Source organism: Lepidochelys olivacea (genome assembly GCF_965140295.1).
Source record: "Lepidochelys olivacea isolate rLepOli2 genome assembly, chromosome: 9".
NCBI classification, from domain to species: domain Eukaryota; kingdom Metazoa; phylum Chordata; order Testudines; family Cheloniidae; genus Lepidochelys; species Lepidochelys olivacea.
The window spans coordinates 55,140,511-55,158,291 of NC_140419.1; the positions used below are offsets into that span (position 1 = coordinate 55,140,511).

Sequence of the window (17,781 nt, forward strand, 5' to 3'; positions counted from 1 at the left end):
CCACATCCTGCACTCCCTCCTTCACCCCAGCCCCCTGCTCCAACCCTACATTCATGGCCCTGCATGCAATTTCCCCACTCAGATGTGGCCCTCGAGCCAAAACGTTTGCCTACGCCTGCTGTTAAACCAGCAAAGGTGTGAGAGCATTACTCAAGTCTGGGAAACAAGGCAGGCAGGCCGGCCGGCCTCCCCCCTGCTGGGGGCTGTAGTCCTCGCTTCCCCCAGAGGCCGTCGCACTCTCGCAGAGCAGGAGGGCTAACGAACTACAAGTCCCAGAAGCCTCCATTCTCTCCCGTCCCTCGCCCATCGCTCCCTTTTGCCTGCCGGGTATTATAGGCTGTAGCCTGACTCCGCCCTGGCGGGCGGCCGAGAGAGAACTGCACGTCCCAGGAGGCTGTGCGGCGTGCCTGCCCTTTCGGTGTTGTTGCGTCTCCCCCCGCCGCTGCTGCTGAGTTCGGTGTCCCGGGCAGGGTAGCTCCCATAGAAACCGGCTGCGCGCGGGACGAGAGCTCGCCATGGAGTCCCTGTGGGGGGGGTTCTGAGCGCGGGGCCTCGGGCCGCTGTCAGGTGGGGCTGTCGGCAGCCTGGGCTGGGGCAGCCCCGCCTGGCCGCAGGGAGCTGGGCACGGGCAAGGCGGGGCGGGCAGGCTGGGCACTGGAGGGGAGGGGCGTGAGGGGAGGGGCATCAGGGGAGGGTATGAGCGGGAGGGGGCAGGCTGGGCCAAGGGGTGTCGAGGCAGGCTGTGAGGGGAAGGGGGCACGCTGGGCCCTGGGGAGGGGTGTCAGGGCAGACTGTGAGGGGGAGGGGGCACGCTGGGCCCTGGGGAGGGGTGTCAGGGCAGGCTGGCCTGAGGGGACGGGTCAGGGCAGGCTGGGGAGATGGGTCCAGGCTATTAGGGGAAGGGGGGAAGGCTTGGCACTAGGGAGAGGGGGCCAGTGCAGGACTCTTGCAGAGCAGCATCGGAAGTGGAGGTGGTAGGGGGCGTTAAGGACATTGGCACTGTTCCTTCCTGTTTAAACCAAGTTTCTCATGTCTTTGAAACATCCAGGGCTGTTTTGCTGATAAGAGAAGGGGTTGGTGCTTTTGGGAATGGGTTGGGAAGATCACCCTGAAGTAGTAGATAAAGGAGGAGGTAGCATTTTGGGGAGCAAGCTAGACTCCAGGAGTTCTGAGTATAGCTGCTGTATTCTTGCCCATCACAGCTGTTTGGTGGCTGAAATAGCGCTGCTCCATCCCTGTGCTACAGGACCCCAGACACCCGGTTTTACAGAAGTGGATGTCTTAGCATCCTTGTGCCATGGCTCATCTGAGGGATTTTGCTAACGAGGTAGGTGATAAGAATTTGTTTGTGAAACATTATAAAAATCCTTAAAGCAAAATCTTTTAAGAACTGTACCGTTATTTACCAAACTGGGAATGTCCTGAGTGTGTTCTCAGCTGTGCTCTTCTTATCTAAGTGATTGCTGTCATGCTCCCTGATGATATCAGACTTTGACACTGCAAGAACATGGAGGCAGGAAGCATGAGACTGGCATAGATACAGTACCTCCCTAAATATAACTGTGTCCTCCTTAGGGAAGTAGCGAGTATTTTTCTCTCGCAGCATTTGAGGGGAAGCAGAATAAGAAATGGGACAGACCCACAAAGTCTGAGTTATAGAATGACTGCCTCCTAGTATAATAGACTATATGTACATCAGTAACATCCACAGTGGGCATCCTGTACTAAGTAGATGGAGCCTGTAACTTTGGAGATGGATGAGAGGCTGTTCTGTTTGACACTAAATTATACATACAAAATGATGGGTTCTAAATTAGCTGTCACCACTTAAAAAGATCTTGGAGTCATGGATAGTTCTCTGAAAACATTCAGTCAATGTACAGTGGCAGTCAAAAAAGCTAACCATATTAGGAACCATTAGGAAAGGGATTGATAATAAGACAAAGTATCATAATGCTACTATATAAATCTATGGTATGCCCACACCTTAAATACTGCATGCAGTTCTAGTAATCAAAAAACATATTAGAATTGGAAAAGGTACAGAGAGAGGCAACAAGAATGATTAAGGGTATGGAACAGCTTCCATATGAGGAGAGATTAAGAAGACTGGGACTGTTCAGCTTAGAAAAGAGATGACTAAGGGGGGATATGAGAGCGGTCTATAAAATAATGAATGATGTGGAGAAAGTTAATAAGGAAGTGTTATTTGCCCCCTTCACATAACACAAGAACCAGGAGTCATCCAATGAAATTAATATTTTAAAACAAACAAAAGGAAGTACTTCTTCACACAACACACTGTCAGCCTGTGGAACTCATTGCCAGGGGATATTGTAAAGGTCAAAAGTATAATTTGGTTAAAAAAATAATTAGATACAATCATGGAGGATGCATCTATCAGTGGGTTTTAGCCAAGATGGTGAGGGACACAACGCCATGATCTGGGTGTTCCTAAGCCTCTAACTGTCAGTATCTGGGAGTGGACAACGGGATGGATTACTTGAAATTGCCCTATTCTATTAATTCCCTCTGAAGGCACCTGGCACTGGCTACTGTTAGAGATAGGATAATGGGTTAGATAGATCGTTTTCTGATCCAGTTTGGCCATTCTCATGTGAAATGTGTCTTATATGTAAGCATGCAGCAGATGAATTGATGAGGCTGTTAGATGCAGGCGCTGTGAAGGTGAAGGCTCCTGCATCAATGTGTAGGGACAGGTAGGAAGCTTGCACTAGATGAAGGGGTAGTGGACTAAGGCTGAAGGAAGTTAATCAGAAGCAAGAAGAGTAATTTTGACTTGGATCACAAATAGCAAGAGAAACTGGTGGGGTTGTTTGGCTGGATTTAGTTGCTGCAAGATTGTATCTGTGAATACTGGATCCAAAGTTGCCAGTATAAATTATGCCTAATCTTTTCATTATTATAGTCTGCATCAGGGTTTCTCAGCCTTTTCCATACCATGACCCCATGTTCCAACAGAATCGTAGAAGTGTAGGACTGGAAAGGACCTTAATAGATCATCAAGTCCAGTCCCTTGCACTCAAGGCAGGACTATTGAATAACTAAACCATTACTGGTAGGTGTGTGTCTAACCTGTTCTTTAAAACCTCCAATGATAGAGATGCTATAATCTCTGTAGGCAATTTGTTCCAATGCTTAACAAATTAAAGAGTGTTCGGGACTCCCCTTCCACCTAGTCATCAAGAAAGCAACCCCCAGAGCTGCTCATAACCCCAGACTGTGAACCAATGCTCTACATAAGTAGGGGTCTGTAGAGGGTCAGCAAGAATTTGTTAAGTAAAGAATGTCCACCCATGTTCAGAGATTGGCTTGTTGATGTCAAGAGCTGACTGAAGACTAAGGATAGACTTGAGAGAGGCAGGGTGTTCCAGCAAATAGGGCACTGGGTTGGGACTCAGGTTCTATTCCCTGGTCTGTCTCGGACCTTCTATGTGATGCTGAGCAATTCAACTCCCATCTCTGTGCCTCTGTCCCCTTCTGTCCATTGTCTGTCCTGTCTACTTAGATTGTAATATCTTCAAGGGAGGGCACTCACTGAGTTTGTACAGGACCCCCACAATGGGCCCCATTCTCTGGTGGGGCCTCCAGGCCCTGTTGTAATGCAAGTAATAACTTGTGGCTGAAGCTCAGATCTGGGTTTACTCCCACTTCTGCTGCAGGCTTCCTATGTGACCTTGTAAAAGTCTTAAGAGATTGTGCCTCAGTAATACGTCACTATCTGATAGCTGTTATGAGAACTAGTGTCTGGAAAGCACTCGGATAGAAGGTTATAAAAATGCAAAGTATTTTTATAATAGGAATTGCCCTATTTAGCTGGACTGTAAAAATCAGTGAGACCCTCCCTCTGTGAATCAGCAGACAATGGAAAAACTGCACTAAAATGATACTGACAAGTGGCTTTTAAACATCTCCACATACAATACCTCTGGTCTGCTGCAAAAGCACTGATTTCCATTCGAGAATTGAAAGGTTAATATGTTACACAAGGTATTGCTGCACTCCCTTAAACTTGATTCCCTCCTCCAGCTGTGGCATAGAGAAACCCTGAATATTTGCCCTCGTGGTTAGAGAGTACCTGAGCCCAAGGACTGTACACAATTAAAATACACTGGTGTTAATCGCTGGGGAGCCTGGAGTTCTGCAACCACTCGCCCTCGTGCTGTAGGGTGTGGCATCAGCAGTGTTTATTTTCTAAATTGTTGTGGCATAGATGAGGAAGTCTTAACTCCTGGCTTAAATCTGTGATTCCCATTGTTTGCTAAATGGGAAGAGGGCCCAGGATAGAAACGTGGAAAGGGTAGAGATGCTGTGCCCCCCAATTCTTGTATATGCGTCTGCCCCAGATTGAGAACTCTGACTTCTCTCATTGTATATAAGCACCTTTGGGTTCCTTCACATCAGCCTGGAGCATGACTCCAGCAGGTGATGCTGTAGGCAGATCTGTTTAGAGGGCCAGTTGAACTGCAGCAAAGCAGGGCTTTGCCTGGTATTGAGGCTCTTGGTTGGATATGAAAAGTTTTGGTTTCTGTGTCTGCCAAATATGCTCATCTGTACTTAGAGCCTGTTCAAAGCGGGGACTTTCCCTTCTCCAGCCCACTCCCAGAGCTTAAAGGTGTCACATCTACAACTTTTCACCTCAGCAGCAAGACCCAATAGAGCTGCCAAGCCTGGGTTTCTCACAGTGAAAAGCTTGGGATTGCGGCCAAGTTGGCTCTTAAAATGCCGCTTTTCTTAATTCCTGACGTCTGCAGTGTTTTGCTTTGTTTAAAACATAGCTACTTCAGTCACGATGGAAAGTTCCCCCACAGCTGTCACAATAGAGTGCCTTTCTCCCCCACCCCTCAACTGGCACGATAAATTGTTCTTTGCCCTGAGCTGCCTTGATATAATTGTCCTCCTCTCCCTTGAGATCAGAGTGGAATGTTCTCTCCTATTTCAAGCAGTCAGGATGAAATGTTCTTTCTCTCCCCTTCCCCCCAACAGAGTCTCATAGAGCATTGTCTCCCTCCATCCCAGATTTCAACGTGGTTGGCAGCTGTGGGATGGATGCTAAGGAATTTATATTTGAGCTGTCTTTGCTCACTTCGATTGTGTTGCCTTGTGGTGAAGGATTCCAGGTGGGCTCTTGTAATGCACCATAGTTAAGTTAGCCTGACCTGTGTTTGGCTGCTGTCTTTGTGAAGCATGGGACAGTTCATTTCTTAGCATTGAGAACAGCATATAGACCGGTTGGCATTCAAATTGGTAATGCTGAGATTTTTCTCCACTCCGTCTCTCAGCACTGTGTGAGCACGTGCATGAAGCTTGCCTGCAAGCCAACTAGAGCATCTGTGCAAAGGCTCAGCAAGTTGTAATGTGGCATTTCAAATTGAGTTTTTCTCTCTCACTATTACTTGTTGCTGGTCATGAACCAGGATCCCATTGTGTTAGGTGCTGTACAGATATGGAACAGTATTACACAGGGGACATCTGAAGAGATATTTCATTAACCTGGTGTAATCTCGCTGAGTTTCACTTATGTTACTGTGCCACAGGCTGGACAGAATTCTGTTGTAGGCAATCTGAGCATGGACCCTTACTGTTCCTGTCATATATTGTGAGGTAGCAGTAGCTGCAAATCAGTAGAGCTTTCCTACTGGGTAGTATTAGCTTATATCGGAATTGATATGTCTGGACTATCAGTACTTGAGTTATGTTTGTGACGTTGCACTTCATAATGTTTTATGGAAATATGCTTATGAAGGTAAATATGATGTAACTGGAATATGCCGTATGCAAAAGGTCTCTAGTAAGGTATCATTACAAAGCTTATAATCTACTGAGTGTGTTCATCCTATTTGTATATATGTATCATTCTTGTATCTGAAGCTAGAAATAAAAAGTATAACTTTGAGGTACTATTGTAATTATGCAAAGTGTGGGCCACTGATGATGGTTTAGAATCTTCATGGCTTCCATTGACTAGTACAATTGATTGTAAATGGCTCTGTTTACTTGCAAGCCTTTCTGTGTTTGTGTAAGCCAACCCAGGAAGAATGGTGGAATCATCTTCAACGTGGTGCTTTTCCATTTAGAAGGAGGGGTGGGAATCTGTTAGAGGGCTTATTCCTTCACCCACTTACTTCCCTGGTCCTTCTCACATGAACAGAGAGCAACAATACCCGAAGTGCAAAGGTGCAAACAATTCGATGTTTATTGGGGTGAACTTCCAGCAAGCATGATTCCAGTTTCCTTCCTTAGTATCCTCCTTCTCAGCTCTGACACCACAGAGCCTTACACCTGTGTCCCTGTTCCCATTCCTACCCTTAGCCAAACATGATTCCAACTTCCTTACTCCCATTCCCTGTTCCCATCTCACACACCCACACCCCGTCACTTCCTCATTGACAGATTATATAGTAAAACTTGAGTTCTGCTTAGCTATACCTTAACCAATCATTTTCCTGAAATTTAACTAACCAATCCTAACATATTGTAACATGATTATGTAACCAATTATATCCCACCACCTCAATTAGTTTACACCCAGCAAAATTAATTATACAGCAGACAGGAACAATCACAGAACCAGACAGAGATTATACAGACAAACAACCGCAAAGTGGGAACTACAATGACAAGACAACACAGAAGTGAGGATTTCCCATCCCAGCTATTGATAAGTGAGTTCTTGCCAGACAGGATGCTATCAAACTAAGTTTCCTTTTACATTTTCTAGGCACTTCCCTTTCTCTGGAGGTGATAGGCACTATCAGGACAGGATTGTATTCCTAACAGCCCAATAGCACCTTATTTCAATGTGACTAGTTTGGAATGTGAGGATGTGACTGTTTGCTTCCCAGCTTATGGCTGCCTCTGCTGCTTAGCCAAAGGCCTTAGCCTAAGAACAGGGCCTCAGACTGTCACAGTAAGAGAAGGCCCTTACACCAGCAGACAGTGATTTTGATTCTTTCTTTTATACCTCTATCACTAGCCAAGTGATAAGAATACACCTAAATTCTTAGAGTATAGGCCTTTACAGACAGGCCTGCATATCTATATCCTAACAGAATCCAGAGAGATAAAAGATTCCCACCTTGTGCCAAAGCTATAAAAGGGGGTAGACGAGAACAAAGGATGGTCCCAGTCAGAGAGAACCCCTGTTTTTCACCTGAGATGTCTGCTGGAACTAACCAGGACTGTATCAGGGGAAAGGATTGGGCCCAGACTAGGAAGAGGTCTAGTCTGTGAAAGAAGCTTGTTGGAACATCTCTGAGGGTGAGATTTACCCGTATTCAGTTTCTTAATGTATTAGGCTTAGACTTGTGTGTTTTTGCTTTATTTTGCTTGGTGACTTACTTTATTCTCCAAAAAAAAAAAGTAAGGACTTGTGGCACCTTAGAGACTAACAAATTTATTTGAGCATAAGCTTTCGTGAGCTACAGCTCACTTCATCGGATGCATCCGATGAAGTGAGCTGTAGCTCACGAAAGCTTATGCTCAAATAAATTTGTTAGTCTCTAAGGTACCACAAATCCTCCTTTTCTTTTTGCGGATACAGACTAACACAGCTGCTACTCTGAAACCTGTCATTACTTTATTCTGTCTGTCATTACTTGAAACCTCTTAAATCCTACTTTTTTATACTTAAACAAAAGTGATTTTATCTCTCTGTGTTATAGAGGGCAAACAATTTATGAGTTTACCCTGTATGCGCTTTATACAGAGTAAAATAGATTTTATTTGGAGTTTGGATCCCATTGGGAACTGGGTGTCTGGGTGCTGGAGATAGGTGACCTGCTGAGCAGTTTTTGGTTAAAGTCTGCAGCTTTGGGGGCGTGGATCAGACCTGGGTCTGTGATGCAGTAGGCAAGCACATCTGGCTCAACAAGGCAGGGTTCTGAAGTCCCAAGCTGGCAGGGAAAACTAGCTCAGAGAGGTAATTCCAGCAAATCAGATGACAGTCCCAAGGGGATCTCTGTGACCGAACCCGTCACAATGTTATTCCTGTTTCTGTTCTGTATAGGTAGGGAGAAGGCATGAGTGACCTGTTCCTGCATTCAGTCTGCATGCCAAACTCTCCTGGTCTCCAGTGGGAGGTCAGTGTCCAGAGTAACTGCTGGATTTGTCCTTTGAATTTTCACTCATTGGCAGAGTAACTCACTAGGTCACGGCTTTGCTGCAGCTGAGGGACTTGTACTGACCTGTTCAGAAATACATGTGAGAAACTTTTCATCAGCTCCTGGTGGTCTCATTTGGTCGTCCTCTCCTCAAACAAAGAAGGCTTGAGGCAGGCATGTGCCACTCCCAGACCTGGGCAAAGGGTAGTCTGCTACAAGTATGAGTGGTTCTTGGGTCTGCACTAAAGCAGCTGGGAACTTTGGAGTTTCCCATTCTAGGTGCTGACTTTTGTGTAACTTGATGGGACACAATTCCTGCCTTTAGGAATTGTGCAGTCTCCCACACCTTTGGCCAATACAGCAATACTCTAAACTGTGTTATGTTTGTTACAGAAGCTTAGCCCCCTGCTGCCCACTTCAGTCTCTGTAGTGCTCATGAAACTCAAGACAAAACCAGAACTAAATATCGCCCGCCTGTTTTGTTAACAATGAGACTGGGATCTGGATCAGATCACTGAGCCCACAACATACCCTTGTCAGTCCCCAAACAACATTCTGCAATGGTTGCTCCAGTGTCACTTCATTAATGACTATTATTCATATGCATAAGGGCCAACCAAGAATGGGACCCATTGTCCTAGGCAGTAAACAACCAGTAGTAGATGGTCCCTGCCCTGATGAGCTAACAGCCAGCCAGACACAGGATGGGGATGGGGTAGAAAACACCGGCAGAGTGAGCAATGTGAGGGCAGCCAACTGCATATTAACTGCATGTCTTCCCCCTCCCACCCCCCCGCCTGTTTCAATCAGACTTGATGAACAGGAAGGTATTGGTCCTGGCTCTACATCAAACTCCCCAGTCCCCGTTCCCCCCTCCCCCTCCCCGTCCCTTTTATAGTGTTCTTTCTTTCAAGATGCAGTGTTCAATATGGATGTTGCCCTCTCCCTCCATGAATGCTGATCACTCTTCAGACAGGAGGGCCTGGGAGTGTCTGCACAGGGGGCCATGTGGATAGTACTTCCCTTTCTGAGCCAAGTATCCTTAATAGTGTGCTCCATCCCTACTGGTGCAAGGGTAAGCTGAATCCTGCAGGTGCAGTGGGTTGCAGACAGCACATCTGACCATTCATCAAGACTGTGGCCATGCTGTCCTATCACCCATGTTCTCTAGCTTAGATCATCTTCCTTGCTTGTATCTCTAGTTCGTTTCACCTCTACTGTTCAGTGCTGCACTTCTTCACCCCCCCCGACTCCATTTCCAACATATATTTGTTGAAAGTGCAGCACTGTTTGGGTGTTGCCATGGTTGCATGAGGATGTTTGGTATCTTAGATTAAAAAGCACATTAAAATCCTGTTCAGCTAGCTGAGTTTGCTGACTGCCCTTGTCTATTGCCCTGTGTGGAGATGTAATATTGTTGGGAAGGGTTGTTTATCTGCTGTGCCCGGTCCAAAGGCTTCTTAATATGCCCAATTGGTTTAATTATTAAACATCAACTGAGGCACTCATTGAGGACCAGCTGCAAGAACCCGGTGAGGAAATGGGAAAATGCAGCTGTCCTGACCTCAGATAAAATCTCAGTTGAATTCAAAGTTTAGCTAGGGAGTGGTCCCTCACTGAGGTGTTTGTAGGTTAGTATGTATCATGTGCTTGTTCTGAGAAGCCATGGGTGTGAAAACCCATACATCGTAATTGCTTGGTTATTTCCCACAAGTCACGCAGGATTTTCCAGAACCTAGACTTGCCTTTAAGAAAGCCCTTCTGATCACAAAGAGCCTTTTACCACTACAAAGCAATGCAATACCTCTGAGTCTGCAGTTGGGCCGAATGAAATGGCATCAAAGAGTGATGCAGACTTCCCAGCCACCCACATTCATAGTAATGAAGTATTAACTCTGAGGCCTAATTATGACCATGTAAATGCCAATATTACTCGGTGGGTCATCACATTAGAAGCATCCCAGTTAATGTGCTTATTTAGTGAGGCTGAATGTGCTTGTCACATCTGGACATGCCATTCATTTGAAAGGCTTGTCCAGAAGAAATACTCAGCAGCAGATCAGCTACTTTTTTGATGTATTCAGGTTTCTGGGATCCTTGCTGCTTTCCTTCAGAATGGAGTGGCGCTTACCTTGCCAACAGCAAAAGAATGGTGCACTCCACTGGGGTGGTGTAATCAGTAAGTCTGAGCAGCTGCCCTTGTGTTATTGTGAAATGTGATAGTAAAATGAAGGGGCAAAAGGGAGAGAAAACATCCCCCTCTTAATCTCCCTGCAAAAAACACTGCAGACTTGGGGTGGGAGGATATCCCACTGGATTTCTATTTGCCCTGGTCTTGGGATACCATTTGGCTCAGTTACAACATGCTCACTAAGCTGTAGGAACAGAAGGCTGGATCTGACACTCCAGAGTCTACATTTCTATACGCATACAGCAAACAATCTTTCATTGTTATTAAACACTTCTAGTCTAGTACTGCTTAGAGGTCAGTCAGGTCAGGGCCCCATTGTCCTAGGCACTGTACAGAGATCCTTTGCAATACACAGTCCCTCGCCCGAAGAGCTGACAGTTTTTTCAGAGACCCCTTTCTATGCACTTGGAGGGCTAAGGTAGCGGTCCCCAAACTTTTAGGGTCGCGTCCCCCCCTTGTCCATGCCCACCCAGGGACTGGGAGAGGGGGTGCTGCTTGTTGGGGGAGGGAGGGATCTGGACGGGGTAAGGGGGCAAGGCTGGGGCCACAGTGTGGGGCGCGGCCAAGACTGGGGGTGTGGCTGGGAGCAGAACCGGGGCTGGACCACAGTGAGGGCCAGCAGCTGGGGCCGCGGTCGGGTGTAGAGCTGCAGATGGGCTGCAGTCAGGGGCCGCGGATGGGGGTGGGGCAGGGGCAGAGAGGGGCTGGCTGGCGCTCCCTACCTGCCCCTGGGGCTGGCTGGGTCCCGTTACACCCCTCAGAACATTCCCCATGCCCCCTAGGGGGCATGCCCCACAGTTTTGGAACCACTGGTCTAAGATCGTTTTTCGTTTCTCCCAGGCATGGGGTGGTACCATGGTAAGTCTGTGTGCGGGAAGACCTCTTGTCATATATCTGGAGGTCTATTATGGACCTTGAGGATGCCTTATAAGATGAGCTCTCTCATAGAAGGGTAGTGGGGGTCAGTGTGGTGACAATAACCCTGTTTTAGAATAGAGAACCCTGTGGGTGGCTTATGGTTTGACCCTTTCACCTTGTCTCTGCCTTTCGGTTAGCACTCCAGGGTGGACCCAGAAGAACTGTTCACCAAGCTGGAGAGGATTGGTAAAGGCTCGTTCGGTGAGGTGTACAAAGGAATCGACAACCGCACCAAGGAGGTGGTTGCCATCAAGATCATTGACCTGGAGGAGGCGGAGGATGAAATTGAGGACATCCAACAGGAGATCACTGTGCTCAGTCAGTGTGACAGTCCCTACATAACCCGCTACTATGGGTCCTATCTGAAGGTAGTCAAAGCTTCTACAGGGGAGAGCCTCCCTCGTACTCTAGCTCAAATCTGTGGGTGGGGATGGTATCCTAGAACAGCAGGAAGCAGGCTGGGGTTTGTGACTAATAGCTGCAGGATGGATGTCCAGCAGGGGTGGGCTCCACTGTCAGCAAAGAACATCATATCTGCGGGAAGGGTGTAATGGCAATTTCCATTGTGTTTACCTGCCCTATTGTGGATCTTGGCTGTTGCAGAACACACTGTAATGATCTTCATATATACAATTCACCCAAAGAAGTGGGGGCTCTGCTAGAACGAGAGTGCTCCATCAAAGAGACAGGCCCCCAAACAGATTTCCTATAAAGGAGGTAGCTCCCACCCACCTTCACCTAGAGGATTCTCTTTCTGGCTTTAGAGTCCTCAGTGATGTTGCCTTTGCATCTCTGGGGACCCAAACTTTGTCTCCAAAAAGGAGAATCGCCACTTCCAATACAGCTTTGGAAGATATGTTGCCTGTACCCATAAACTGCTGTCTGGCTTTTCTCTCTGGTTTTCCCCTGGCATTGTGTATCCGTGTTTAGCAAGCAGAAGGTCTGAGACTTTGATTTGACAGTTCTGTGATAGTCTATGCTCCATCTTTTTTCCATCCGCATTCCCTTCCTTCTGGGAGTTGCTCCTTCAACAGGCACTTTCAGGAATGCTATGAGTTGTGCAGAACCGCCGAGGAAGGGAGCCAGGTTATTCTCAGGGTTTGGGGCCCTAACTTGGGTTTCTTGTAGAGGCTACCATGGCAGTTGCAGAAAGCACTACTTCTAGTAGAGCCCAGTCTGCCTCCACTCTTCTCTGCATGAATTCCCTGCATGGCAGTGTGAAGTGGCAGCCCAGCCCTTGTCTCAGCACACCTGCCAGTTACCTTGGCTTGTCTGAACAAAGGCTGTCAATCTCACTGAACCCTGCAAGTGGGATTGGGTGCTCAAATGGTTTGAGGCTGCCAGACTCATTCAGCTTCTCACTTAAACCAGTCTGTAATACTGTAAGGGATGAACAGCAAGGTATTGCTTTTACTGTTGACGTATATGACGGTAACATTTAGGAACCCCAGTCAAGGATCAGGGCCCTGTTGTGCTAGACACTGTACAGACATGACAGAGAAAACACTCCCTACCCCAGAGAGCTCCCACTCTAGGGGTTGCACAGAATACAACAGGTCAGTGAAACACAGGGTGCATGAGAACGGGGAGATTGAGGGAACAATGAAATAGACCAAGTGTAACACTTAGAAACAATGTTGGGTTGAGTAGGAGACTAGGTCTGCTGGGGGAACGATAATGGGGTCAGGAGCTTTTTATCTCAGCTGCCACTAGTGACTGGAAGTCACCACTATCTGGTGGCTGTTTGGAGACGTATCTAAGATGAGTTGATAGTCTAGTGAAAAAATGTGGATGCTGCTCAACCACCATCCCTGTTGGCAGCCTCTACTGAGGCCAAGGACTGAAAAACTACCCTCCCTTCCTTAGGGAGGTTGTTTCTAGGATCAGCTGGAGATACATTGATAGAGGCACATGGGGAAGATTGCATGGCTGCTGCCTGTCTCCAAGGTGCCAGACTGAGCACTAAATTCACTTAGAAAAAAATAAAGGTTGGAAGGGAAGTATGTGATGGGATTCCTCCCAGGGTCTAATTTCCGTGCAGCAGTACTGTGTCAATGAGGGATGAATGGAAGCTTGCCTGACTTGGTCCTAATCTGGCTGTGGAGGTTGAGTGCCTGTTTGGTCTATTGAGTGAAGAGCTGTGCACAAGTTTCATGGCTGGTGGGGTAGGGCCCGATTGAGGTTTGATTTTTGTTTTAATCTTAACACACTGCCCAGTGCTCACCCAAACATGTTTTCCTGCCTCTCTTGCAGAGTACCAAGCTGTGGATAATCATGGAGTACTTGGGTGGAGGCTCAGCACTGGATTTGGTAAGCAGCTTGGTCAGTCCTAATCTATTAACACATGGACACATGTGGCCCACAACCAGAGGCTGGAACCTTAGTTTGTGAAACAACCATAAAGTTGGTTTTTATTAGCCCTACTAAGTCTTATTCAGAGCCATTTGCCTAAGGAGTAGAAAATGCAGAGCAGGCATGCTGGCTACAAAGCCTGTTTTATGCCAGGATGGAGAAATCATTTGCTCTATGACCCTCTGGGAAGTCTGTACCCACCTATCTAAGCACCATTGTACAACACACCGTGCTGCTCTATTTCTGAGATAACCTGTCACCTACAATCAGTGTTGGCTTGTCCTGTTAGAATGACACTATATCCATGCTACACCAGATGCTAAAGCAGGGGTGGGCAAACTTTTTGGCCAGAAGGCCACATCGGGATGCGAAACTGTATGGAGGGCTGGGTAGGGAAGGCTGTGCCCTCCAGATAGCCTGGCCCCCACCCCCTATTTGTCCCCTCCCACTTCCCGCCCCCTGACTGCCCCCCTCAGAACCCCTGACCCATCCAACCCCCCCGCTCCGTGTCCCCTGACTGCCCCTTCCCAGCACCCTCTGCCCCAAACTGCTCCCCCTCCCCGACCCCACCACCTATCCAACCCCCCTGCTCCCTGTCTCCTGACAGGCCCCCCAGGACTCCCACTCCCTAACCAACCCTCCCTGTCCCTAGACTGCCCTGTCCCATATCCACACCCCTGCCCCCTGACCGGCCCCCAGGACTCCCACACCTTATCCAACCCCCGCCCCGTTCCCCATCCCCTGACCGCCCCCCCTCCCCAAACCTCCGCCCCATCCAACCGCCCCCTGCTCCCTGTCCCCTGACTGCCTCCCGGGACTCCCTACCCCTTATACAAACCACACTGCCGCCGTCACCCCCTTACCATGCTGCTCAGAGCAGCAGGAGCTGCCCGGAAGGAACCAGCCTTGCTGCCTGCATGACGAGCTGAGGCTGAGGGGGGGGGGGGGGACAGTGAGGGATGGGGGACAGTAGGGGAGGGCCGGGGGCTAGCCTCCCCGGCCAGGAGCTCAAGGGCCGGGCAGGACGGTCCCACGGGCCAGATGTGGCTGTTGGGCCATAGTTTGCCCCCTTCTGCGCTAAAGAATAGAGATGCAGAACACATGTGGGTCTCAACTTTGCTGTGTGACACCCCTGCACCTCCATTGATCTAATGCATGTATAAGTGGGACAATGGAAGGACTGGGATAACTCATTTTTCTTGCACATGTTGGTAACTCCTTTAGTGTGTCCTAACTAAAATGGGATGATTCAAACACTCCACAGGCAGTCCTCAGTCACACTTAACAGATGTTTGTATACCAGCTGTGATACACAATTGATTAAATAGAATGAATCTAAACTTTGGGGTGTTCCTGCCCTGCCTATCTGTGAAGAGTGGGTGGGGTGATGGAATTCCAGTGTCAAATCTTGTTCTTCTATATAAAAAGGCATGCCTGACCTATAGCGCCCCTATCTGGGCAAGTGTGGCTCAACCATACTCTGCCTTAGTTTCCTTTCTTGAACTCCTTAAAAACTCCATACAGGAATTCCATTAATACCCTGGTTTATTATCATAAACTGTGCCAATCAAAATAAAGTTCTCACAGACCCAATATCATCCTTCTCAGCCCTACCTAGGTGGAATCTTGTTCCCTGAAGTCTGCTCTCTGACTGTCTCTTCCAGAGCTTTTCAGGCTTCTCTCCTTACCTGCCTGGGTTGAGAGAGGGCAGTGGATAGCCCTGAAGTATTAAGACTCTACTGCAGCTTCCAGGAGCCTTCTAAGTCTTTGCATCTTCACTCTGTCTTCCCCCTAGCACATCCTGTTTGCCTCTTTATAAAAACCAGTTGCCTTCTCTTAAGCCCAATTGGGCAGCAGCAATTCAGACAGAGGTGTACTGGACCCTGCTCCCTCTTAAAGGGGACAGTCACACCGTGACACTCACCTTAGCAGAGAATTCTTTGAGTTCTCAGCCTTTCCAGTGCAATAACTGATGCCCTGAGCCTGCAATAAGAACAATGCTGTTGGACCCCACTGACTTCAGGGGGGCATTTGCACAGAGTTCATTGCAGGGTCAGGGCCTCAGTTACTACATTGGAAAGGCTGAGAACTCAGCTAGGGTGGGATTTTGTCATCCTACTTTGTCTCAGAAGCACCTCTCTTGCTGTTGAACCAGCTGAAATGCTGTGCACTTGCACGCATGCACCCAGAGACTTGGACAGATTGGATCTTTATATTTCTGTGTGTGTAATGTATTCCCAGCCTAAAGCAGATGAGTGTGGCAAACCTTGATTTTGATTCTTATATTTAATGGTGGGGGTATAAAACACAGAAGTAGACTTCCTGATTGGCATGTCTGCCAGTAGGTGTCTGACACTGCTATGGAGGAGATTTTGTGTTACAAACGGAGGTCAGGAAATGTGGAACCTGCTAGGAATCACTCTAGTGGTGTGTGAATATCTGTCATAAAAGTTGTGTAGGAAATTTCAGATCATCTCCCCTCCCTCCTCCAACTTATTTTTCCCTCTGTCATTCTCTCACCTCTTCACTTCTATTTAATGCCTATGTTCCTTCCTTTTTTCCCTCCAAACACTCTCATTCATTCCTCTCCCCACTTTTCTTCCATGTTTAGCTAAAGCCAGGACCCTTGGAAGAGACCTACATTGCCACTATCCTGCGAGAAATCCTCAAGGGCTTAGATTACCTGCACTCTGAGAGGAAGATTCACAGGGACATCAAAGGTCAGGCTTGGAGAACACAGCCTCTTTGTTCTTGAGTGATGATCCCACCAGCCCTTAGACAAACGTACAGAAGCAAACTGAGGGTACAACCAGAATTGCTTTGTAATCCACTACGTTTACTATCAGTACTTTGTTCCTGAGATCATAAACCTCATATTCTTGCAGATGAGGATGAGTTTCTGCCTATGTCTAGGACTTGGGGTGGGGTGGAGGGTCAGCAGCACCAGTCTGGCACCTGTGATTTGGGTGAGGACATGGAACAAGGGGAGATAGCAGAATTGCTCAACTGCCTGCTGACTGTTGTTGGTTAGAGTTGGAGCTTCTGTTTCTGTATGTAAGACCCTGAGTAGTCTGAGTGCTGATCATTATGGACACGACTTGTGTGTGGCTCTATTGTTGTGGCTGGAAACTTTTTCGGTATGTGTGACTGGAGCTGCCCCACCGAGAGCTCTGAAGCCTGCATGAGAAGAGCACAACTATGCTAGAAACAGAAGGGCTGCTGCCATTATTGCCTCCTGCTTCTCATCTTACAGCATCCAAGTATACTAGATGCCATGCGGTACTGAGACAAAGTTCCTGCCCCCAAAAGCTTAGCTGGACTACTTTCCTTCCATTGCATCATGCTTGAGATCAAACAGTCGTGGGGGCATGGGGCAGGAGGGATATGGTGACCTCAATAAGAGTATCTGACTGGGCAGAGAGGGTGAGAGCATTGAATATTCAAAGAACATAGTGGCTAGTGACTTGGGGCCCAACTTGAGATGGGCCTAATATTCAACCAGTGCTGAGCACTCACCCACTGAAAATCAGGCCCTTTCAGGGTGTTTCAAGATGGGTCTCCAGTGACTCTTCATGAGGCCCTGTGCTGTAGGGCCTCCTTCAGCCTCCAGGAATTCCTTCAAAACTAGTCATGGAGCTGCCAGATAAATGTTCCCCTTCTTCCCCTAAATGCATGAACCTGCTTCGAGTTGCTTGAGATACTGAATCTGGAAATCAAAGCTGGGAGTTCTGTCTCAAAAACCTGAGCCACTAGATTCCTTGTTGGTTACAGGAGTTTCAGGAACCATTTGACTTACTCTTGTTTGTGTGAACAGCTGCCAATGTGCTGCTATCGGAACAAGGGGATGTGAAACTGGCTGACTTTGGTGTGGCTGGACAGCTGACGGACACCCAGATCAAAAGAAATACATTTGTTGGGACTCCCTTCTGGATGGCCCCAGAGGTCATCAAACAGTCTGCCTATGACTTTAAGGTGAGTTGGTGGGGTAGATGAAGGGCTCTTACACTTTATTGCTGCATTACTTAGGTAATACTACATGCTTATGTTAACACTAGGATGAACATAAAGATTGGAGCCTTGTCTCAAGAGAGAGGTCTCATCATATGAGGGATTGGGGTCTGTTGGGGAAGCCTGTGACTAAATGCCCCATAGACCTCAGGTGAGGCTGGTCCCTTCAGTGAAGTGAATGTTGCATGC

The 17,781-nt window shown here is 47.8% G+C and overlaps 1 protein-coding gene across 3 annotated transcripts in view; it reads left to right on the forward strand.

Annotated features, from left to right (window-relative positions):
- The first annotated feature begins 397 nt into the window (after positions 1-397).
- The window catches only part of STK25 (serine/threonine kinase 25), a 29,713-nt gene continuing 12,329 nt past the window's right edge, over positions 398-17,781 (forward strand). Inside the window, exons 1-6 of one of the 3 annotated variants that reach the window (XM_084639630.1) lie at positions 398-567; positions 1,203-1,327; positions 11,370-11,600; positions 13,486-13,542; positions 16,196-16,304; positions 17,399-17,556. In XM_084639630.1, coding sequence (XP_084495756.1) covers positions 1,298-1,327; positions 11,370-11,600; positions 13,486-13,542; positions 16,196-16,304; positions 17,399-17,556 — 585 coding nt within the window. In that variant the 5' untranslated portion in view covers positions 398-567; positions 1,203-1,297. The remainder of the gene's footprint in view (positions 568-1,202; positions 1,328-11,369; positions 11,601-13,485; positions 13,543-16,195; positions 16,305-17,398; positions 17,557-17,781) is intronic. The other 2 variants (XM_084639632.1, XM_084639631.1) reach the window with 2 other exon arrangements.